Genomic DNA, 22963 nt, shown 5'->3' on the forward strand with positions numbered 1-22963 from the left:
TTACATCTGGAAACACCACTTTTGACCGTACCAAGCCAGATTACCGTAAAATACCTTCGACGTAATGCACCATATATACACGCATCGCGATGCGTCAGACACGCTGGCAAGATTGGTGATTCATCGCGGCGCGCCGTCCAAAGCCATCTCGCGATAGCCTCAGCAAAATACTGAATAAAAATAAAACTTAATGTACAAAACGTACTCAACGACCTCCCACGGAAATGCCGTTTTTGTTCCCCAGAAAGGCTGATGGTTGGAACTTGGGTGGATTTAAACCATTTCACTAGTACCAATACCTTGTCATACAGCAAGGAAGTACTCAGCTTCAACTCCCCAGTGCGGAGTACCTGTAAACATAAATACCTAGGTAGTTAGTATGCTAATGCTGGTGCATACCGGTAGTCTAGATATTGGAGACAGGGCGTCGAGAGAAACATACAGTCTGGTGTTCATACATGCCTACCTACCTAGGTACCTAGGTAGGTAGTTGCCTCTATGTACAACCGAAAATTGACTGGTGGAGACTGTGAACTGCTGGTTGGTTCAAGATGTCCCAAGTAACTGTAGTGGGGCAAGACAAATGACTGCTATAGTTTCTATGCTTCTAGAAAAAAAAAGGCTAGGCCACACCAACTCCCCTCACATCAAGAAGACTGCACCACCCAAAAACTCAACCAAAGACAGCTACGATGTCACCCGGAAACACCACACAGCGTCCTAGCAAGCGGCGAAAGACCCAGTCATCTTCGCAGACACTCCGCATCGGAGGTAAAATCATACCTCTAGATGGCTATCTTACGTCGTCATCCGAAAAGGCCGATGTAAAGCCTGAAAAGCCATCCGAGTCTATCGCAGATCACGAAACCAAGACCAGTCCTTCTACAGAAATACTAAAAAAGCATCACGAGACGAAATCGATTGCAGCGCGGGGAATTGAAGATGTGGCTTTACTAAAGACTCGCCGAGAATTACCTATATGGCAATATCGTCATCAGATCCAGGAGGCCTTGCTTGGACCCAAGAATGAAGTGCTCATTTTGGTCGGCGAAACTGGTTCAGGTAAAAGCACACAAGTTCCACAGTTCCTCTACCGAGAGTCTTGGTGCAAACGTCGGAAGGTCAGGGTTCCAAGTCCTGAAAAGGAGATTTATGTTGGCGGTTGTATTGCTATCACACAGCCTAGAAGGGTAGCTGCGACTACTCTGGCTCACAGAGTGTCTCAAGAAGCAGGAACCCCTCTTGTGAAAGGGAGGAAAGAGGGCCTTGTTGGTTACTCTGTTCGATTCGACCATCAAATTCCGAAAGGTACCAAGATCAAGTTTCTCACAGAAGGAACTCTCCTTCAAGAGCTTCTCAGGGATCCTTATCTAAGACGGTATAACGCCATCATTGTTGACGAAATTCATGAGAGAAGTCTAGATGTGGACCTCTTGGTGGGCTTTTTGAAACAGATTCTTTCCTCTGACCAGAAAATGAGAGGCGGTGTTCCTCTAAAAGTTGTCATCATGAGCGCCACGGCGGATGTGGATGTCCTCGAATCATTCTTCAACGATTCATCAATATATTCCGACCCTAGATTAGTCAAGGTTCTTCGCATCGAGGGTCGCCAGTTCCCTGTAGAGGTCACCCACGAACCTCAGCCAGTGGCGGACATTCAAGATTCGCTTGTGAAGAGGATTTTCAAAATACACATGGAGGAGCCTTTGCCAGGGGATGTCCTAGCTTTTTTAACTGGCCAAGAAGAAATTGAATCCGCCCAGAAGCTGATTGAGGAATATGCGACTACCTTAGCTTCAAATGTCCCCAAAGTAAAGGTATTCCCTCTGTATGGCCAGTTATCCATTGACGGTCAACGAGAGGCATTTCTTCCGGCTCAAACCAAATTTACGAGAAAGATTGTCCTTGCAACAAACATTGCGGAAACTTCAGTCACCGTCCCTGGAGTTCGATATGTTGTTGACGGTGGAAAGGCTAAGATCAAGCAATACCGGCCAAGACTAGGCATGGAATCACTGTTGGCTAAACCTATCTCCAAATCCTCTGCTATTCAGCGTGCTGGTCGAGCCGGGCGAGAGGCTTCAGGGAAATGCTTCAGACTATACACAGAAAAGGCGTTTGATACACTCCAAGAGTCTGATCTTCCGGAGATATTGCGAAACGATGTGCTTGGTGCTGTTTTAACAATGAAGGCGCGTGGCGTTCAAGACGTACTTGCTTTTCCGCTGATGGATGCTCCCGAAACTGAGGCACTTGAAAAAGCACTTCTAAATTTACACTATCTTGGTGCCTTAAATGACGATGGATGCATTACTTCAGCTGGAGAGAAAATGGCGCGTTTGCCGATTCCACCCTCCCTGGGTGCGGTACTTCTTGCAGCTGGGGAACCGGAGTTCGACTGCGTACTCGAAGTTATTGATATTATATCTTGTATTACCTCGGGAGAAGACATCTTCTTACAGGTGCAGTCGGAGGAAGCCCAGGAAGAGATTGAGTTTTTTCGAAAGGAGGTGCAGCGACGAGAGGGCGACTTAATTACTTACTTAACAACTATGCAACGATACTGTTCTGAAAATGCGAACAGGTTTGAATGGTGTAAGCAGAAGAAGATCAACATGAGGAACATGAAGCAGGCCTTGAACATTCGGAGACAACTACGGGGTATTTGCCTAAAAGAGAGATTACTGAGCGAGCTACCTTTGCCTGATCCTCAGCCATTCACGCCGCTAAACCCCGAGAGGGCTGAGGCGGTGTTGCGATGCTTTCTTCGAGGATACGCCTTGAAGACAGCAATGCTGGCCCCTGATGCAAGCTACATTACTGTTCATGGTAAGCACGTGGTAGCTATCCACCCGGCAAGCGTGCTTCATGGACAGAAGAAGGAGGCAATTATGTTTTTGGATCATGTATACACGAATAAAAACTATGCTAAGAAAGTAAGTGCGATTCGCGCAACATGGATCGAGGAGGCACTACAGAGATAGACTCAAGGTTCTACAGCAACAAATAGGAGAGTTATGGGATGCATATTTTCTGCTTTCCTCTTGCCAAGTATTCTCCCATTATTCGTATCGTGACATATAGTACAATATAGAATACTGCTACGCACGGCTTCCTCCTCTCTCTTCCTCTACAGATCATGTCTCCGATGACCTGCCGTTGCCATGATTCTGTATCGCCTGCAATAATTCGTAGAGTTGATAGATTTGCTCATCTATAATTTACAGCATAGTCAGCGTAAAAAATAAGTCCCTGGAACATGTTTTTTGCCATCAACCTAGACTCAAATAAAAAGTAACGTGATTCCACCGCACTTTCAAGTTGGACTCACCGCTCATCTTTCGAAGCTTCCCTTCATCAATTTTTTCACCAACCCAAGAATCGCCCTCGATTTTTTGGGCATACGCTTGCCATTCGGTGAGAAATCCAATCTACTGCCATGTTAACGACCAACAAACCAAAGCTGAAGGCCACCAGCGCGGCTTGAGAAGAAGTGGTGCCAGCACTGTATTCGGATTGCCAGGGTACTTACCAGATGAGCCGGGTTGTCGACCTTTCGATGTAACCTGAACTCGGCTTTGATATATTCATCACCTAATATACGCATCTCAGCCGGTAGGTGCTTTCTGTGTGCTCGCAAAAGTCGCCTGTACAAAGGAATTGGTGGGAGAAGAGCGGTGTTTGTTTGGCGCAGGCTGTGTTGTATTGACGCGGTAGCCCGCCTAGCAATAGATGAATGCATGACGGCTGTGGAATACGAGATCTGAAATATTGGTGCCCGGAATTATGACCCTTTACGATCGAATTCGTCATTGGTTTTTTGACGAATACTCTTAGACCAGGACCGTTCCGAACGGGGTCAAATTCGTCGAGAAATTGTGATCAAAATGCTGTGAATCACGAGCAATGGGCCTGCCCTACCCGCAACTTGATTCAACTGATCGTAGGGGAGAAACGGTATCTTCGCAAATGAAATGCACGGTAGCACATAGAACGGACGTTGAGGCTGCAAAGAAGCAGATAGCAAGGCAAGTTGGCAGTTCAGCGTGTGTTCCTTGCCCCTGTGAGAAACCCGACCGAGTCGATGAGCTCGGCCCCACATAGGTGAGAACATGTGCAAAACTTGACAACCATCTCTCAAATCAAAGATAAATGATACATGTCCTTGCCGAAGCAGGCATTGCAAAGCCGTAACAAAAAGAGAGACAAAGAAACGACCATCGGCGGGCTTGCCACCAAACTCGACATTGACAATGTCCTTTTCATTCGAGTTCTCAGGAGACGACATAGATGCACACACGACAAATGACGGCTCACTGGAACATCTTCAGCATCAGCAGCCGCAGCCTGCAGGAAAAGCCAGCGCATTCCCCATTCAAGGAAAACCACAGCTTCCACCAATAGAACATGACCTAAAAACGATGCTATCCCGTATGCCGTCCAAGATTGCGTACAGCATGCTGGATATAGTGCTTGACAGTGGTGAAACCATACAGCTTCCACGAAGAGAGCTATGGGACGTCAGAGTACAACTCATGGCGGAAGAGGAAGATGACATAGCACACTTGGGTGAAGGCTTAGGCGACCGAGATGTCAAGACTGGTGTTTATGAAGGTGGATTTAAAAGCTGGGAGAGCAGTGTTGATCTGGTCAAGGCCCTAGCGACCCAGAGTCATCTGGCATCCTATTTAAATTCATCCGTTCGCGTCATTGAGGTATGTACTCGTTCACTTCTTGTTCCATGTAGCCGCCACTCCGCCAAATGATTATCCTACTTTACTTCATACAAAGGAAAGCCATATATTTCAAGGAAGCAAGTCTACGCTCAACAGTTGCTGACCCAGTCATATTCCATAGCTCGGCTGTGGGACTGGTCTCCCTTCCTTGGCCATGTTCCAATGGGCCATGTCCTTACAGTCATCATCATCAAAGCAACAGTACAGCTTTTACCTCGCCGACTACAATCCATCTGTACTCCATCTCGTCACGCTGCCAAACTTCATCCTCACATGGGCATTATATCACCGGCAGAGTCTCACCGAGCTTCAGGACGCCTTCTCGCTTGAGGGTGAGCTTGAGTTAACTCCATCTATCCTCGAAGGGTTTGAAACATATCTCCGCACGCATGGTATGAGCCTTTTGTTTCTATCGGGCGGGTGGTCAGCCGAGTTTGTCCAGTTACTCTATTCCACTTCGAGTCACTTAGCTGCCGCTTTGCCGGAGCTATCTTCCGTCTCTATACTATTGGGCGCGGAAACAATATATTCGCCGTTTGCCCTCCAGGCGTTCACGGAAGCAGTGCTGGCTATATTAGAACGGGAAAGGGTTGTTTTTGGATCGCAAGCGTCGGCATGGGTGGCCGCCAAAAGATTGTACTTTGGAGTAGGTGGCTCCCTGGACGACTTCGTAGACAAGATTCAAAAAGGTGGCACAATGGTCACCGCAATGAGGGAAGAGACAGATGGGGTCAGACGCGGCGTTGTTCGTTGTGTACTGGCACCAGTGGAATAATACCCCTGTGTCCAACCGGCTCAATATCACCCAATTCCCAATAGACTCCCTTCTGCCCAAAATCGTCATGGAATCATGCAACATCGGTATTTCGATTTGATTCTAAAGAACCTAAGAGATTAGAAATTTCAAAAAAGGGGGTATTTGCACACTTTTCCTCACCCCAGACGCCAAATCGAGTTCCCTCATGTGTCATAATAAATACGTTGAACCATCTACAATAAAGTTCGTCATGCTGCTAACACGCCCATACCAGTCAATGCAGTGTCGACGACTGGCGGAACTTATTTTGCTTTGCGCTGAAACTTTTCAGCACAAACCGGACAGTACCAAGTACCATTAGGTTCGCTCTTTAACCCGACACAAGACCAATGGAACCACTCATAAGGGCAATTGTCGTTGTCACAAGCGACCATGTCGCCATAGCTTACGTTATGGCACAGGCAATACTTCTTGTCATCGCCGCCATCCTCCTCGTCATCGTCAGCATCTCCAACCGGATGATCCCCCTCGGCATCCTTGCCATCAACCGTGGGAGTGCCCCTTGGTCGACCAGTCTCCGGCTTCTTCTTCTTCGCCACTCAGGCTTTCTGCTTCGGACAAATCGCTGTCTGCAGTGGAAGCTGGCGAGTTCCGCGCCGAAGCTTTCTTTACACGTGACAAGTAGGATTTGTTGGGTGGTTTCTTTCGTGATACCGCAGTCGGCGTGCCCCGGCGGCTGCCAGCGTTCGAGCCCGCCTTGACAGAGGTAGATCGAGGGCCAGCACTGCCAGCCCGTACGACGCCTCCAGCGCCTGAAGCAGATGCATTCTTTGACGTCCCGGGACCAAGCGAGGAATGCCTAGCCAGGCCGCTGGATGTGGTAGGCGCGTTGCCTGGACCTGTATTTGCTCGCGGACCACGCTTCATCGCCGGGCTTGCCGAGCTTTCGCGTTGTCTATTGAGGATCATGCTAGCTGCGGGCGTGGCTGGGGCAGAAGCAGAGTGTTGAGGTCCATTTTGTTGAGGCTGGGCAAGTCGAATATGAGGATGTGCAGGAAGTCTGGTAGTCGCAGGATTACTGTGAGTTGCGGTTATTGTCGCAGCCGGGGGGGCGGTGTCGGTAAGACTTGCGGAAGGGTTGATGGCTCGGATCGATGGCGCAGTATGGTTTGCAGCGCTGGCACGTAGTAGGGATGGCACTTCGTCGGGATCGGTAAAGCCTGGTTCGGCTCGGTCGTACAAGAGCTTGATTTGGATATCAATACTTCGTAAGATGCTTGTCCATGGTCAACTGAAGCTTCTGTGTCAATGCGATCTTGTCTTGAGCAAGCCGGTCTGCCTTTGCGAAATTGTCACGAATCTGAGCACGTAACAACTCTTCCTTCGGATTAGGCTCGTGGCTGCCGTTGGACTTGATCCATTTTTGTATCTTTCCATCGCGGTCTTCTATCATGCGGATGCATTCGTTGTATTGGCGATCTTTGTCGGTTATCTCTTCGTGCATGAAGCGAATTTCTTCGGGAAGGTTCTGGACGCGGTTGATCCAGTCGTCCAAGATCAACCCAGGGTCAAGAGGTTCTGCTTGAGGCATCCTCTTGACAAAATCAATGGAGAGATCGTCTCTGGGCATGATGTTAAGATCCAGTCACCTAACGCCAAAACAAAGCAAAAACATCGACAGACGAAAGATAATCAGTGGGATTGGTTTAGGAAGGAGCACTTGGGGAGGGAAAGAAAAATAGTCCTTGCGCAAAGCGCACCAGCCACATCCACAACCGCAAAAAAATCCTGCAGACTGTGACGGCGTGGGCGGAAGTTGGAATAAGTAAATACAGGAGTTGAGAGAAGCAAAGATGGGGGAAGTTAAAACAATTAATGCAATCGTGCCTAACTAGAGAGAGGCAGATGACTTAGCAAGCAAAGGGTAGTACATAAAAACAGCGGCATTATGACGGCTGGTGGCGTCTCTTTTGGCACATTTGTCCTTGCAAAAACACGGGAGCCCCCCAGGCCTGGATGTACGCGAGAAAGCAGAGAGATCCGAGTGATGCTAGTGTCCAACGTGAAAGTGACTCGCTCAATGTTTGCCCGCTCGAGCTAGGTGGCAGAAGCCAAGAATGAAGGGTTTGCTGACATTGCTCACTCATTGTAGGGACGCAAGGGACGATATCTGGACCACATCGCTCAAGTGGGCATTCGTGTTCTGGATCTTCTGGGCCGGCCAACATCCAACTCTGGAAGCCTGCATGTGGACCGATGGAGATCAGACGGGGAGCACCCAGAAGCGAGCTCGAGGCCTGGTTGCTGCGCATCAGGTACCAGACTGAAGCAGGTCCTGTCTGGCGGCTCCAACTAGCAAAGACCATTGGTCCAACCAGCCCGCAACAAAAGTGCTGGGGCCAGCCAGATAACCAAGCGACAAGCGACAGGCGGCAGGCGACGATGATTAACAGACAACAGATACAGACGCACGTCGTCAGTCGGGGCAGAGTGTAGTGCGTCTAGGAAGATAGAAAACTTTCCCCTGTGATGCAAGAGAAGTACGGATAGAGGTATAGCTGCATGCTTGTGAAGGAGTGTCGGGTGGCAAATATGCAAAGTGCGCGACGGTGATGCATGGGCGCCGACATGAATGGCTAGTACTCACCTCAATCCGAACCGTGGTGGTAGGTCTCTTCGTGGGGGATTGTAGCACAAGCTGCCCTTCCGTTTTGCAGCGGTCGCAGGTGCAGATGGAGAAGAGTCGAGATGGCTCTGTATGTCCGGTGAGAGTGAGGGTTGAAGTAGAGATGAGGGTTGTATGGTAGTGTGGGAGTTGACGTCGGGGACTTCACATTGGCCCGGCTTCCACAGCCTGGGGTCCGCGGATGGTAACTGCTGCTTTCCACCACGCGGACATACCACGTCAGGTAGATGATGGAAATTATAGATATCATACTTCTTGGCCTCTCCTTACTTATATTTGATACTTGATTATATTTCTTTCCCTCTAACTAAATTTTCTTGTCCTTTCTTTCTTTTTCCCTTCTTGCTTTAGTGTTAGATCTTTGAGTTTGTCCTTGCACTTAGAAATTCTAGTGCGGTGTACTCCGTACAATAAAACGAGGCAAGGCTAATTAAGTCAACCGGACTGCAAGCTACCGCCCGAACAGGCCTAGCGCGATGCGCCGCCCCAGCAGCCTGATCTTTCCATCCATCCTGCACCACACAATTCTGCCAACACCCTCCTACCTGGATACTCAACCGTCGTCAGCTCCAATTTCCATCACCCAGCTTCTGATTTCTCTCGCCTACGCACAAAATTGCGCCCTTATTCTTTTGACAACAGTTAAAAGCTGGCGCCCTTGGATGCCCATTCTCACAGGCTTCCGGCACGGGAATGCCTTCGATTTACAGGCGGCTTTTTCCAACCTATCGCAGTAGAAGGAATTGCTCTTAGCAGCCTTTCTAAAGGAAGCCAGCATACTAAATACTCACCATGGATATCAATCCTTACCGCTTTCGCGTGCCCAAACCGAACTACTTACCTCATAAACAAGATATTGATAACGACGATGTCATCGTCGAGGAGTACAGCAACACCCCGTTGGGTCTTGCTAGTGAGATGGATAATGCCAAATTCTACAATAAGTGCAAGCGCCTTGCTGAAGAATCCGCAATAACTCGCCCAAAAGGATACAATGTGTCATTTCATTGCAATCCGGATATGGAAAAGCATCACTTTGGCATGACGCACCCGATGAAACCGTGGCGCCTTACCTTATCGAAAAGTCTGATATATTCATACGGCATGTCTTTTGCCATGGACAACTATATTTCACGCGCTGCCACATACGAAGAGTTGGCTTCCTTTCATTCCACCGACTATCTTGACTTTCTTGGCACTGTCTTGCCGGAACCAGTTCCCCGGGACTTGGAAAACCAGAACCCCGATCTTAAGTTCAATCTCGGTGGCTCCGACTGTCCATTGTTCGATGGCTTGTACGATTACTGCTCTCTGTCAGCTGGCGGCGCTCTTGACGCAGCCAGGAAGATTACATCTAAACAGTCAGACATTGCCATAGCCTGGGGCGGCGGCCTCCATCATGCAAAAAAGGCAGAGGCGTCTGGATTCTGCTATATCAACGACATTGTTATTGCCATCCTAGAGCTCCTGCGCTTCTACCCACGGGTTCTCTACATAGATATCGATGTTCATCATGGTGACGGCGTCGAGGAGGCCTTCTTCTCTACTGATCGTGTCATGACTGTATCATTTCACAAGTATGATCCACACAACTTCTTCCCAGGTACCGGTGCTCTAGATGACAACGGCCCCAAAAATGAGCATAATCCTGGAGCTCATCACGCTGTAAATGTGCCACTCAATGACGGCATCACTGATGAGCAGTACGACATGCTTTTTAATTCTATCATAGGCAAAATTGTTGAAAAGTTCCGTCCCAGCGCCATTGCGCTGCAGTGTGGCGCTGATTCTCTTGCCGGTGACAGGCTTGGCCGTTTTAATCTTCAGGTCCAAGGCCACGGCGCTTGCGTCGAGTTTTGCAAGAAAGTTGGACTTCCTCTTATTCTTTTCGGTGGAGGAGGCTACACACCTCGGAATGTCGCTCGTGCCTGGACCTACGAAACTAGTATTGCAGTGGGATGTCAAGACAATATCAGCCCAGTCCTTCCCCAGCATACCCCTTGGCGCGAACAGTTCAGGCAGGACACACTCTTCCCTACACTCGAGCAGATATTAGGCGAGCCACGACAGAATCGGAACCCCCAGAAGCGCCTGCAAGAGATTGTGCAGCACATTTCGGAGCAACTTCGTTTTGTACAGGCTGCACCCAGCGTTCAGATGCAAACTATTCCTCCAGATCTTGGTGCTATCAGGCAAGAGGTTGAGGAGAAGCTAAAGGAAGAGAATGAAGAACGAAATGACGAACTACGCCGAGCCAGAGAAGCAGCGGTAGGAACGCCGATGGAAATGTGAGCGTCTAGTAGGCATGACCCCCGCGACACACAACGACTTAAGCAATTACCTCAATACAAGCATCTGCAGGCTTAGCTCTGGGTATATCAGTCGACAAATAAGAATCATTACTTAGGTACAGCCGGGGTCTACTGACTAGGAAGCCATGTTGAAGACCCGCTGTCAACCTTTATACGACATATCCCTGGCCCTTCAACAAAGACTGAGTCGAGAAGCAATCTTAAAGGGACCACAAAGGCGGTTTCTCAAGTTATCTTCATTATTGCAAGATGGACACCTAAATCAGGTGCATCGCCAGGATGAGGCTCGTCAGCCGCTATGCTCAAGTTACCAGGTCTAATTGCTATACTCAATGCAGGTTATAGTCAACCCTGATCATTACCATGGCGAAACTCATTCGATAGAAAGAGAATTCATGGGGCCTGTTACCAAATAGTGCATGCCACCTGCTTACCCAAGTGCCGAAGTACATAGGTATTTTGGTACCTACCGAATAAGTTGTAGGCATCTGCGATGATGTCATTTCCATTGGAATCTTAGGGGAGTCTGCAGATGTTCTAGATCAATGTACCGAATAGATATATACCTACCTAGGCACCTAGTGGCAAAGGCTTAGCCTAAAGCATACCCTATTGCTAGAAGCCTAACCAAGGTATTCAAATCAAAGACTGCGTGTCTACATACCAACTGTGCGCATCATAAATGTATGCAAGTGCTTCGGCCGTCCATCTGTTTTGATTTGCCCGTCTAAGTAAACATCTCGGAACCCTATACGGAGTACTCTCCAAGACCAGAATCGCTTACTCAAGGTGTCTATGAGCTCCGCCTAGGTTCGTTCATATATACCTGTCAGACAGGTGCTTTTTGGAACGGACTACTTGAGATTCCTGCCGAGTAACATAACGTATCCATGAATATATCATTATACAAAATGGCTGTTACACGCCAAGGTACAAGACAAACTCAACTGCATTGAAAACTACCAAATAAAAGCATCATTTAAAAAGAGTAATACCCGATGGCTCCATCAAATAAACAAGGGCGACCAGGCATAAAGTCAAGAAGAGGCCAAGGCTTCCAACGAGTAGGGAGAATTTCGCATGTTGAGCCTGCCGTTTTTATCCCTTATGGCCTAGTTAAGCCATCGCAGTATTACCACGGATCCTCGACGAATTTAGGTCTCAGCCAGAGCCAGACCATTCAGACAGGAGTATTTCAACATCTCCCACTTTGAAAAGCGCTTTGATGAAAAGTATGTGCACACGAAGATCCAAAACTAATATAAACCCAGGCATTTGGCATCGAAAATTACGAGTAGTATCGGATGACTGCCTTGCCACCCTTGCTCATTGCAGTCTGCAGAGTGAGTTGTTAGCTTGACAGGACCCGTAAACATATAATGCTTGCGAGTAATACGTACAGTGCAACCCTCAGTAGACTTTCCGTCCGTAGTAAACTCTCCATCCTTATAACCGCACTTCGAGTTGACGTCACCAGTGATTTCGATATTAAAATTTAGTTTTGCGCTGCGCTGCGTCGGTGCGTTCTGGAAGATAGCAATGTATGTGTTGTTGCCGTCTTCAGCCAGGCCAACACCAATGTTAACAGGCGCCCAGTTACCGCAGGTTTTGTAGTTCTGGGGCTTGTTCTCGTCGCAGGGACAGTTCCAGAGACAGGCGTCCTTTGCAGCAAGACCCTTGTTATTGACGTAGTACTGAGCTGTGGTAGGCATGTTGTTCCACTTGTAGTATGTCGATGAGTCAGGATTGGTCAATACGACCGACTTACCAGGCATGGCCTCGGCGGGAATAGTCATGCTTTCAGTGCCAGGGTAGTCGGTTCGGCAGGTGGAGACAACTTCGTCCAAGTCATTCTTGATAGAAACGCCGCCAGCACCAGGTACGCAAAGAACGGGGTTGCTTTTACGAGTCAACTCGAGATATCCATCCTTGTTGCAGTAAAGGCCACCAATAGATTGCTTATTCGCGCCTTGCGCATCTGGCCACTGGCTCTTCTGGTAGCCAGGCGGACATGCATAAGAGCACATTGCCCCCTCGGTGCATTTGTCGTTAGGGACGCCAGTGCGGATGGTGTTGATGTTTTTGGATTCCTCCATCGAGAAGTCGTCATCGACAATCTGTATGCCAGAATACCCACCCAATTTCAGATAGTCCAATCGAAGGGCGCCGTAGTCAGAGGGGAACTCTGAGCACTCTATTTGACCGCTAGGAAACTTGGAATCCAGGCCGATATCTCCGCTTGGGGGGTTGCTGGGCGAAGTGCTTGGTTTGGGAGCCTGAGTGCTCTTAGGAGGTGGTGGTGGTTGCGAAGTAGTCGTAGGGTTCGCCAGGGATGCAACACTACTAGATTTCTCAAGAAATTGGGCACCGAGGTTCTGAAGGCTGGTGGTAGTCGTAGGCTTAGGGGGTTGGGCGACGGGAGGAGCAAAGATGGGCGTGGATTCGCCAACATTGACAAGAGAACCATTATTTATACCAGCCAATGCTTCTTTCTCCGAGATTACCGTCTCGCCAACAATGTACACAGTCTCGGTGGAGGTGGCAACCTCAATCTTGGAGGCAGCATCCTTCTTGGCGTGGTGATGGAGGTGCTGGTGCGAATTAGCAGCGACGCCAATTGCCAAGGTGGCCACGATGGCGACGTGTACTAGATTCCTCATTGCAAGTATCGTTGAGAATGATTGGTTAATATCTTCTTCAATAATCTCTAGTCAGCATTTACCGTTAGGTTCAAATATGTGACCCGGAGACATCAACAACCCAACAGCATTGGCAGTTGGGCTGACTGAATGCCGCGGACAAGTCGCATATGGAAACAACTCACCTGGTGGTCTCTCGCTTTCGTGAAGTCTTTGGGGCTCGTGATAATTTCAAGTTGGATGAAACGAGCGTGATGAAGCGATGGACCAGGGACAAAGGAGCGTGGTAGAGAGCCGAGACTCTCTGTTAGAAAAGGATTCAACGCAATTCAATCGAAGGCGACGGCCGGTGAAGCAAAAAAGCAAAAGGCAAAGGGAGGGAGGAGACAAGGAGCGATAAACGGCTCGGACGATGGGAATCACCCCAGAAATGAGAGTCCGTCGACTGGGAAATTACATTTGCTCTCCCCTGGCGTTGTAACCCTAGATGGAAAGGGCGTGGGAAGTGGCACGACATCGCGTTATGACCTGAAGTCCTGGCACGCCACCACGTTTAGTTACGTGCCAATCCACGTCAAAGTACATGTGTAGCATGCACGCGTCCCGCCAGCGGCGCGGTACTACGCATGAGCGGTAAATGTATCAAAGTACTCCATCCATTGAACGGAGTGCCTGGTTTTGGCTGCTTTTCATGAACGAGGCGCCATTACATCGGTACAGCCCCTGGACTATCAACCATCCGCGAAAGACAGAGTGTACCCGGTAATTTACCAACAACGATATATCGCGTGTAGGCGAGGAGCCTACGGAGTACTGTCAATTAAATCAAAAAAAAAAAAAAAAAATACAGCGAAGTTACCAAACTCCTGCCGGCAGACATAAATGATTGGCAACTCTGTTAGAAACAAACACAGAACACTCCGTAGAGGTACTCTAATAGTACAACACCCCACTTTCCCATCATAAACTCCTCTTACTAGCCCTAAAGCTCCTACCAAATTGCGAGTGGCTGCTACTAGAGATTAGAGTTCACGAGTTGTGGTGAAGAGGAAGCGGCAAAGCTGGGGATACGGATGAGGATGTGTTTTTTGACAGGGGTTCGTACCGCTTGAGGTGCTCGCGAGCTTGTGTGGAGGTGTGGAGGGGTCTTGAAATGAACCAATTGATATCTAAATATATGTACGGAGTAATAAAGCCCGATTGGCCCCTTGACCCTGGACTGACCACTCCGCAGGCTCACGAGCATCTCAAAAGATTGGAGAAATGACCGCGAGCGGCACCGGCGTGCTTTGTTTCTCATGAAAGATGAAGAAAAGGCACGCAATCTGAATTTTGCTTCGGTGTCCCGACCGATACCTCACCGAGGACTGGGGCAATCTTCCAACTTCTCCGTCTTCTGCTATGGAGGTAACTTTTGCCTACACAGTCGAGCGATATCAACAATCTACAATGGACGCACGCTACATGGTTGCCTTGGCATCTGAAGTTGCGTACTCCGTACAATACGGAGTAGTATTAGTCTCGTGGCTCAGGAGAAAATGCGAAGACGCTGAAGTGCCTAGTCACACGTAACAGACCAGAGACTGTGCCTGACTCCGGCGCACGGGTACCTGGAGCTAGCCTTCTTGAGAGTCTCTGCCGTGCACTCGTTGTTCGCCAAGTATTGGGTACCGTATGGGAAGGGGGGATGTCGGACATGGTATCCTGATCCAGGTGACTTATTAACAAAATCTCGCCTTAAAAAGCTTTAGAAAAAATATCCTAAGCTATTAGATTAAATGTTTACGACCTAGTCGGGATAAAGCTACCTATAATAGGTCAAATCTTACATTAGACAGGTAGTCAGGACTCAGTAGGTACTAGGTACATAACAGGTACTGGTAGTGCAGCTGCTTAGTATCCTGTGGCTGAACACACTGAACTATCCCTTTGATTGATAGCGGGTGACCATAAGGCGACCCGTTAATCGCGTGAGGGCGGTATTGAGTTAGATGTAGTGACTTGTAGAGCATTAACTTATAAGTACTCTTATTATCACTTAATTTATTAGTAGATAAATGTACCTTTTTAAATTTAGCTTCTTATTGGATATATATCCCTGCAGATACCCGACTGGAGCCTTAACACAACCAAAGGGATCAACAGAGCGACATTGAACTCTGATCCGACAAATATCCACCGTTGTGCCCATGTACTTGTTGCAGGGGTAAAAGGGGGTACAACGCATAATAACGTGGCGTGGCCACACCCATTTTTGTGTGACAGTACTCCGTATCGTGGCCAAGGCTGAAAACTTGAACTTAAGCGGCGCCTGGGCCCATGGCAGCCGTGGCCCGTGCGTTGGTCGTTGTACAGATTGATTTGACTAGTACGAACCATAGGTAGCCGGGCTCTCTGGTGTGATGCTACAAGCACTGACGGACTTGCTTGGCACCTTCAAATGTTCACTGTCGTTTCCTATCCAGATCGTCTTGAAGTCAACACGGATCCTCGCTCCCAGCCGTTTTGGATTCCACTCATAAGTCCTGCCACTCAGCCCGAGTTCTTATCCTTCGGTACGACTATGAGTACTAGGTACCTACCTAGGTAGCCTACTCACGCACTCTCGTGCTCCTGTACTATGTCTGCATTGAGCCTCATGCCTTGTTTACTGAGATGATAAGACGAGACTTGACGATAGATCCATACACTGCACAATGAGTAGTTCCGACTCTCCGTCTCCATAACATCTTGACCTTGACTTCGTTGCCAAATTCAGTCTTTTCGTATCAAACTTTCTCTGTAGTTACCGAGCAATCCATTTTCCATGAGGCATTGCTTGGTTCTCCTTGCCCCGCCGCTGCAATGAGACGTGCCCCAATTTACCCAGGCCGCGTCGATCTTCGTAAAAAGGGGCCCGAGTAAAGACCCAGTTGCCCAGGTTAGGACAAAATTTTTCGGAGTACATACTTGGCTATCCTCTAAAATATCAGAGTATTCTATACGGAGTGGCATGATACACCATATATAGGTTAATGCGATGCGTAGTAGTTGACTTGTATCCGTCTGAATATTGTAGGTTTGTTCCTGATCGTGAATCCTAGCACGGTTCTTCATAGTGTAAATCGGAGAACTGGCAAGACTTGATCCGCATACGTCGCATAAATCGCATAAACGCAATACAGTAAATACATTGTCTTGCACGACGTGATTCGCCCGCTTTGCATTGTTGAAGGTAACAGTTAATACATTAACATTTTTGGATGTTCCTTTGGCATTGGTTCTCGTCCCACGCACGGTCGTGATGTCAGCAAGCCGCCAGCGCGATAGGTAGATACTCGCACTTGCCCACCGCTAGATTCCGTGCCGACATGCCGCCCATCAAGTGTTGGCAGGGCGCACAATACCTACCTACTTAAGTAGGTAGGTAGCTTATACTGTTAAGCGGCAGGGACTTTGCTACGGATACATGTATTATGTCTGGTAGCAATTGATATCTGGGTGCCCTGGGCTTGGGGCGCTGTAGTTGTCGACACTACGCCTGGTCATGAACAGGATACTTCAAAACTACCACCATTTCCTCATTAAAGGATGGTCCGTCGACCCGAGCGAAATAACAACGCGGACCCTATGGCCACATGACACGCCAAGCTATCACGAACCTTACACACCTGACGGTCTTGAGATCCTGAATTAGCTGACACAACAAACGCGAAAGGGGCAAACGCTTTCGACGGGCCCATGCTAAGCTATCATCTGCAGATCAGCTACAGAGCAACCTACCCTGCACCCTTGACTACCTCACCGGTGAAGTATTTCATCACGCCGGTTATCTGCTCGTAGTCAGATTTGGATAGGCACTTGGATGATGACAACACTTGCTGCTGAGATGTCGCATTCGGCCATGGGCGATGGGATTGGGCAACACTAATTTGCCGAGCCGCACAACTCCACGGAGCCAGAAAAACAATTGGCGTGGCGTAGGGTCTCAATGCTTAGAGCCATCTCTACAGACGTAGGCCGTGATGAACACACGAGGGATCCCGTAGCTATACCGATTCATGAAGATGCAAAATTAGTAAACTGAGCTATACTCGTTCCCTTTCCCGGTAGCCTCAAGCAGTCGTAAAATTGAGTTACCAAGCGGACTAACACAATGTAAGAGAAAGTAAGCCAGAGAATCTTAATGCCCTACATATTGACAATGGGTCAGATTGTGGAGTCGGGATGTCTCTTACATATAACCTGATTGACAAAGCGAGGTGGGATGGTGAACAGTCTCTGCACTATAGTCGCGCTGACGATGGTATTATGCATGTTGTGATGATATGCTCAACACTCCCAAAACAGTGCGTGTCTGAGATGATTACACATACCATTTGCGTAGTGGACAATGCACACGTCCTGCGACGGTCTGGCAATATACATTGGGAATGGCGATCTGACTCGAAATCAGAGGAACCTGGTCTCTTAGGAGTAGGCAATGTGTGTCGTCGATCGCACCAGGGAACTAGTACTATAACTACCTGAGGATTTGCCCAGCGGGATCGGATAATGACACAGACACATTATTAGCTTCTCCATTCGCGCTCCCTGATTACCACTACTTTTATGTACGTAGTATCCTTGGTATCACGGGGCACCAGGTTGTCTTGGGATGACGTCTCAACGTGGCTCAGATGCTGGCTCCCCGTCTCATCCGAGAACGGCAGTCAGATTACCCTGGTCCAAACGAAAGTTCCGATATTATCGCCCAAAGCCATAGCCACAGAGCCCTTTGCAACACGGCGTGAAGTATGGAGTAGACAGAAGAAGCCGTTTAACCCGCACATCCCAGTAGTTCTGCCGCCGCAACACAAATATTGCAGAATAGTATTCTGTATACAAAAAAAAAATTTAAAAAATAATACACAACACCTTGTGCCCAATAGTAGCGCGTGATTTGTTGCCCTCCACGTGGCGTTGTGACTTCAACTCAAGTGGCTTGTAAACTACCTAGGTAGTCAACGGAAACGTCTTGTAATACCTGCCTGGACTGTAAACGGCATCGGCTTGTCTTCGACACCCGCCTATTGGCTGATGGCTCTGGAGGGCACGGTCGAACATGAGACCTGTGAGCCAGGTGTCCGAGCCGAAAAGCGTCGATGCATAACATGTCCCTGAGACTCTTTTGCTCTATCCATTGGACATTGACGGGATTCATCGGGAGTGCGCAATACTGCCACGATAACATTAGGCATACCCATCAGCACTTATTGCGTCGATAATTTATACAACGGAAGACCGAACGGGTCTTATGTTCTGAAGGAAGCAGTTGAGTGACGGGTAAACCGGCCTGAACTCGGCACTTAGATGAGCCATTTCCTAAGCCAAGTGTGAGCCCGGATCGGCCTACAATGAGTAAGCCCGGGAAAACAGCTCGAGAGACGTGGCTGGACAGGAGGATTGGCCCCCCCCGCAGCGTCGCGGACAGGAAACAGACATGATCACGAAGACAACAGGCATTGCAACATCAATGATAAAGGCGGGGGTTTGTTCAGCAGACTAAATGCCTTATCCACATGGTTGAATTAGTGCCACGGGATGAAGGGTCGAGACACGCCAGCTTGGGACAAGGAGAAAACAAATCTTCTCTCCTCGAATCGAGCCACCAAAGCAGGAACTTCGGTGGACGAGTGTGATAACTACTAAGTAGTAGATAGTTACCTTATTCTGTACTCCGTACGCAAATGAACTGGAAAACATTGAATGTGGAGCAAGTACACGTGCATACCTACCTAGGTACCTAGGTACCTACCTATACCTACCTACGCGCGCGGCCCTTATTTCTGGTGACAGCACAACTATCACAAGAATAGTCCTAAATTATCAATATTTACTAAAAGTCTAATATATAGCTGATAGCTGGAAGACAGTCACCAGAAAACCCCTTGGCGCGCTAAGGTAGGTAGATACACGTACTGACGTAATCCCGATGTGCGTACTCCGTCGGAGTAGTATTCTGGGCAAGAATGTAAAGTCGCGCTAGCTGGAGAGGTGGCAAAGAGTCAGAGTCGGCGTGTTTGACCAGTTTGACCACACCAGGGGTTCCGTCCTCGGTTACTTGTGGAATATTGGGCGGTGGGGGATTTTTTGCATGGCAGGTCGATCGTACCAGTTGACGGCAAAGAGCCCTCTGCACCTCTGCACTGAGCAACATCTTCTTGACCGTAGGGCAGGATTGCTCCGCAATGCCGGGAATGGCGATGCAAGGAAGGAATACTTGGGTATTAGTTATGGAGCCCCCGGCGGCGGAAATGTAAAAACTACCTCCAGGGCCAGCAAGCGGGACGCAGGAATCGGAAGTGGTGAGGTTTTTGTGACGACAAGACAAAGATGGTAAACCGACTCTGCCCAGTCCTAGATTGACACAGGTAAACCACGCTGCCGACCAATGCAGAATTCAGTTCCAACTAGCAGTTGAAGAAAGCCATTGATTACACCCAGACGGCCATCAAGGATTGAATGGACAACCCTTTTTGGGTCTGGGGGAGATGCGGTGGGATTAATCGACGCAGAAAGACGCATAAGACGATGGCTGGGACACAGCCTTGGTCTGCCTTTTAAAGCTGCACATGTGGTTTTGGAGCTTCTTGTGGCTGGTCATCCGTCCCCACATATTGCAGCTCAACACTGAACTCTGGGTCTTGATTTTTTTTTCCGCCTTGCCGCCCTCTGTTCTGTTCGCTGACCGCGCCACCCTTCGGCAACCGCTCGGTCAATGTTCCGCCCTCTTCAATTGCAAGCGCAGCACGTCGCCTCGCTCGCTCGTGCCCTTGCCAACGTGTTACCCTGATTTAGATCATTGTGCCTCTCTCTCTTACCTACCGGTTGTTCTGAAGCGACCGTTTTGGCTGGAATTTTGGCCTTGGCTGAGCTTAAGGGTACCCAACTTAAACTGGCGGCACCTGGCCGTGGAGCCGTGGAGACAGACGCCAACATTTGCGCCTTGCAACTCGTACCTGCCTACCCAGCTTGCCAGCCCACCCCGGCCTTGCTTGATCTGGCACTGGCACTCGCCTGACGCTTGCACACTGACAGTTGACTGGGCTTGCCTGGCTACTACCTACTGCGCCCCTAGCCCCAGAAGCCCCAGGAGGCGTTGGCATGAACAACATTCTCTCTGGAGGTCTCTCACCTTTTGCTCTTATCACATCTTACACATCTCAACCTTCACTTCCACGCGACATTTTCCATCAGCCAGTAAATGACCCGGAAATTATTTCGAGACCGTCATCCCCTGAGTTTGAATTCTATTAGGCCCCAATTCCTACTCTTCGCCATTTCGCTACCGCTCGTCGTTCTCGAACGTCTAAATCAGGCCGAAGAAAAAATAACGAAAAAACAAAAAAACAAAAGGTCAAGCTCTCGCCACGTTCTTCAGCCACACCTGGATAACGGCAGCCTCAACATGCTTCGATGATTTAAACTGCCCATAATTTTGACAGTAGGCATCGTCTCGCATGGTTGAACCTATTTCTTCAATTCGTTAGATACGTTAATTTAAGGATTTCTATGGCATCAAACGTTGCCAGTCTTGCAACAGAAGGCCCGCCACCCGGTCAACAGAATTCTGTCTCTGCTACCACAGCCCCATCCGACGACATCGTGAGACTAACTAAACGACAACGCGAATCCGAGTCCGTGTCACCGCGATCCCGTGCTGCGCAGCTTTCCAATTCACTCGGCTCGCCCTCCAAGGTCGCCCGACTGTCTCTTGCGACGACCACTCGACCTGCCGTGCCTCTCACAGGCGCCGCGGCTCTCGAAGACGAGAATCGACGAAGGGTCGAGGAGCAGGCTCACAGTCCTTCCGTTAGCCCTAACCCGACTCGTTCAGTACTTGAGTCCCTAATGTCCGGTGTCGCTCAAGCGATGAGCCGTCCTTCTGACGCCATTCAGCTTGCTCCGACCGCAAACATGGAGCCTGCAACGAAAGCGGCAACTGAGCTCTCCATGGCTGCCGGGAATGCTGCCCATATGGATGACCATGATCGTGACGAAGGTAGCCCCCCTGCAAATGCGAACGCAAATTCAAACAATGTACCATCCGCCCCTGTTGCCGAGAGCCCCGCCCCAATGGAGTTGGATTCCAAGAAAAATGATCAAGTCCAAGGTCACCAACTTATGTCACCGGACGAGAGACCACAGCCTGATTCAATGTCGTATGCTGGGTCTTTACAAACTACCGCAAACCTCTCTGAACCACTCAGTCGAGGCATGAGCTTCCCTACGCCTAGCCAGATCCAGAGCTCACCCACATCATCTGGTGGCAAAAAACACAAGTGTCCGTATTGCAGTACTGAGTTTACACGCCATCATAATCTCAAGAGCCATCTCTTGACCCATAGCCAAGAAAAGCCATATGTCTGTACGGAGTGTCAAATGCGATTTCGCCGGCTTCATGATTTGAAACGACATGGAAAACTCCATACAGGAGAGAAACCACATATTTGTCCAAAGTGTGATCGGAAATTCGCGCGTGGAGATGCTCTGGCACGACATAGCAAAGGAGCAGGAGGCTGTGCGGGTCGACGAGCTAGCATGGGCAGCTTTGCTGACGGTGATGATTTGGAGGGGACCATAGGCGAAGGAGATGATTCAACTATGTCAGGAGTGGCCTACGATGGTGTGGAAGATGAAGAGCTCAGACGACAAAGTCTTCCAAGCATGGGTGTACAGCACTCGTCTAGTGACAACTATGGCGCACACTCTCGCACATATCCTCCAGCAGGTCCTCGACCGGCAGCGAGCGGCCTATATCCACCGAATGTGAATCTAAGCCAGGCTGGCACGATTAGCTCCACCAGTGTTCCCGACAGCATGGCGAGCGGCCACACGGCAAACACCAGCGTTTCCTCTATTCCCGGCGGCCCTGGAGGCTTGGGAACGTACTCACAGGCGGGTATGACGGAGAGTCCGAAGCCTCTTAGCCCCGGGCTTCCAAGTCACGACTCGGCGAACTTGGCGAGACAACGGTCCCCTACTATGACTCAACAATATCAACAGCAGCAAGTTGGCAGGCCGTCATCGGACCTGCAGTCACCACACAGCAGCGGCCAGGCAAGACCCAAACTACCAGGATTGTCACATCCAGGATTTGTGGCACCAAATCCTGGCACATATTCTCACGGTCGCACACCGAGCGGTGCTCAGCCTTCCGGCGATAGTGGCAATATGTTTGCGCAAAGCGACCCTAGCGTTTGGGAATATATCCGTCTGCTAGAGGACAAGATCAAGTCTCTATCAGATAAAGTTGTTTTACTTGACCAGGAGGTGGCTAGCCTGAAGAAACAACTTGATACTCTTGAAGGTGCTTCGACTACGTGAGGGTTAGCGACTTGGCCTCATCTGGATTCTTTCTTCTACCTTTACGTGATATTTAGGAGGGCTGATGGAAAAAATGAGCAAGCTGGGTCCTGTAATACAGGCGCCTCACTAGAATTGCTCATAGTTTGGCGTTTTGATTTTTCCGGATTATGGAATAGGAATGGGATGACTAACCGTTGTGAACTAAAAGGCGGCAATCGGATGTTACATTATAGGTTTGGGAGATTATTTGGTCTGGGAATTGTACTTATATAACAAGGGTGTTTCTCGCATACCGTAATTTGGCTCATTTGTGACGCAGTAGTTAAGAGCCTCCTCTCTCTCCCCTTCTGGCCAAATGCATTGGTCAAATTGGTTGTGAATGGACGCCTTCGTGGTTGTGTTGTGTCGTCATGAGCAGTAGCCCTGTTGTTAAACCGTTGGGCCACTGCGACGGGCCGTCCAGGATTGTGCAGGTACTCCAGTGGGCCTAATGGAGAAAGTAG

The 22963-nt window shown here is 49.1% G+C and overlaps 8 protein-coding genes across 8 annotated transcripts; 4 read left to right on the plus strand and 4 right to left on the minus strand.

The window, feature by feature from the left end:
* Positions 1-692: 692 nt before the first annotated feature.
* prh1 (ATP-dependent RNA helicase) lies at positions 693-2984 on the plus strand (the record flags this gene model as incomplete). Its single annotated transcript, XM_007812734.2, has 1 exon — positions 693-2984. The coding sequence occupies one exon, from the start codon at positions 693-695 to the stop codon at positions 2982-2984; it is 2292 nt and encodes a 763-aa protein (XP_007810925.1).
* Positions 2985-3442: 458 nt separating this feature from the next.
* On the minus strand, positions 3443-3742 carry J3458_014589 (uncharacterized protein; the record flags this gene model as incomplete). Its single annotated transcript, XM_066120646.1, has 1 exon — positions 3443-3742. One exon carries the CDS (start codon positions 3740-3742, stop codon positions 3443-3445), a length of 300 nt encoding a protein of 99 aa, XP_065974482.1.
* A 394-nt stretch (positions 3743-4136) lies between these two features.
* Positions 4137-8270, plus strand: J3458_014590 (uncharacterized protein). The gene is made up of 2 exons (XM_007812735.2): positions 4137-4715; positions 4858-8270. Exons 1-2 carry the CDS (start codon positions 4254-4256, stop codon positions 5509-5511), a joined length of 1116 nt encoding a protein of 371 aa, XP_007810926.1. The 5' UTR covers positions 4137-4253; the 3' UTR covers positions 5512-8270.
* Positions 6037-6462, minus strand: J3458_014591 (uncharacterized protein; the record flags this gene model as incomplete). The annotated part of the gene is made up of 1 exon (XM_066120647.1): positions 6037-6462. The coding sequence occupies one exon, from the start codon at positions 6460-6462 to the stop codon at positions 6037-6039; it is 426 nt and encodes a 141-aa protein (XP_065974483.1).
* On the minus strand, positions 6752-7123 carry J3458_014592 (uncharacterized protein; the record flags this gene model as incomplete). Its single annotated transcript, XM_007812736.2, has 1 exon — positions 6752-7123. The coding sequence occupies one exon, from the start codon at positions 7121-7123 to the stop codon at positions 6752-6754; it is 372 nt and encodes a 123-aa protein (XP_007810927.2).
* Positions 8271-8971: 701 nt separating the features above from the next.
* On the plus strand, positions 8972-10471 carry HOS2 (histone deacetylase; the record flags this gene model as incomplete). Its single annotated transcript, XM_007812737.2, has 1 exon — positions 8972-10471. The coding sequence occupies one exon, from the start codon at positions 8972-8974 to the stop codon at positions 10469-10471; it is 1500 nt and encodes a 499-aa protein (XP_007810928.2).
* A 1308-nt stretch (positions 10472-11779) lies between these two features.
* On the minus strand, positions 11780-13151 carry SUN4 (putative secreted beta-glucosidase SUN4; the record flags this gene model as incomplete). Its single annotated transcript, XM_007812738.2, has 2 exons — positions 11780-11827; positions 11892-13151. The coding sequence occupies 2 exons, from the start codon at positions 13149-13151 to the stop codon at positions 11780-11782; spliced, it is 1308 nt and encodes a 435-aa protein (XP_007810929.2).
* Positions 13152-19876: 6725 nt separating this feature from the next.
* J3458_014595 (uncharacterized protein) lies at positions 19877-22787 on the plus strand. The gene has a single exon (XM_007812739.2). The coding sequence runs from the start codon at positions 20664-20666 to the stop codon at positions 22476-22478; it is 1815 nt and encodes a 604-aa protein (XP_007810930.2). The 5' UTR covers positions 19877-20663; the 3' UTR covers positions 22479-22787.
* Positions 22788-22963: the final 176 nt, after the last annotated feature.

This window comes from Metarhizium acridum (assembly GCF_019434415.1).
Source record: "Metarhizium acridum strain ARSEF 324 chromosome Unknown scaffold_320, whole genome shotgun sequence".
NCBI classification, from domain to species: Eukaryota; Fungi; Ascomycota; class Sordariomycetes; order Hypocreales; family Clavicipitaceae; genus Metarhizium; species Metarhizium acridum.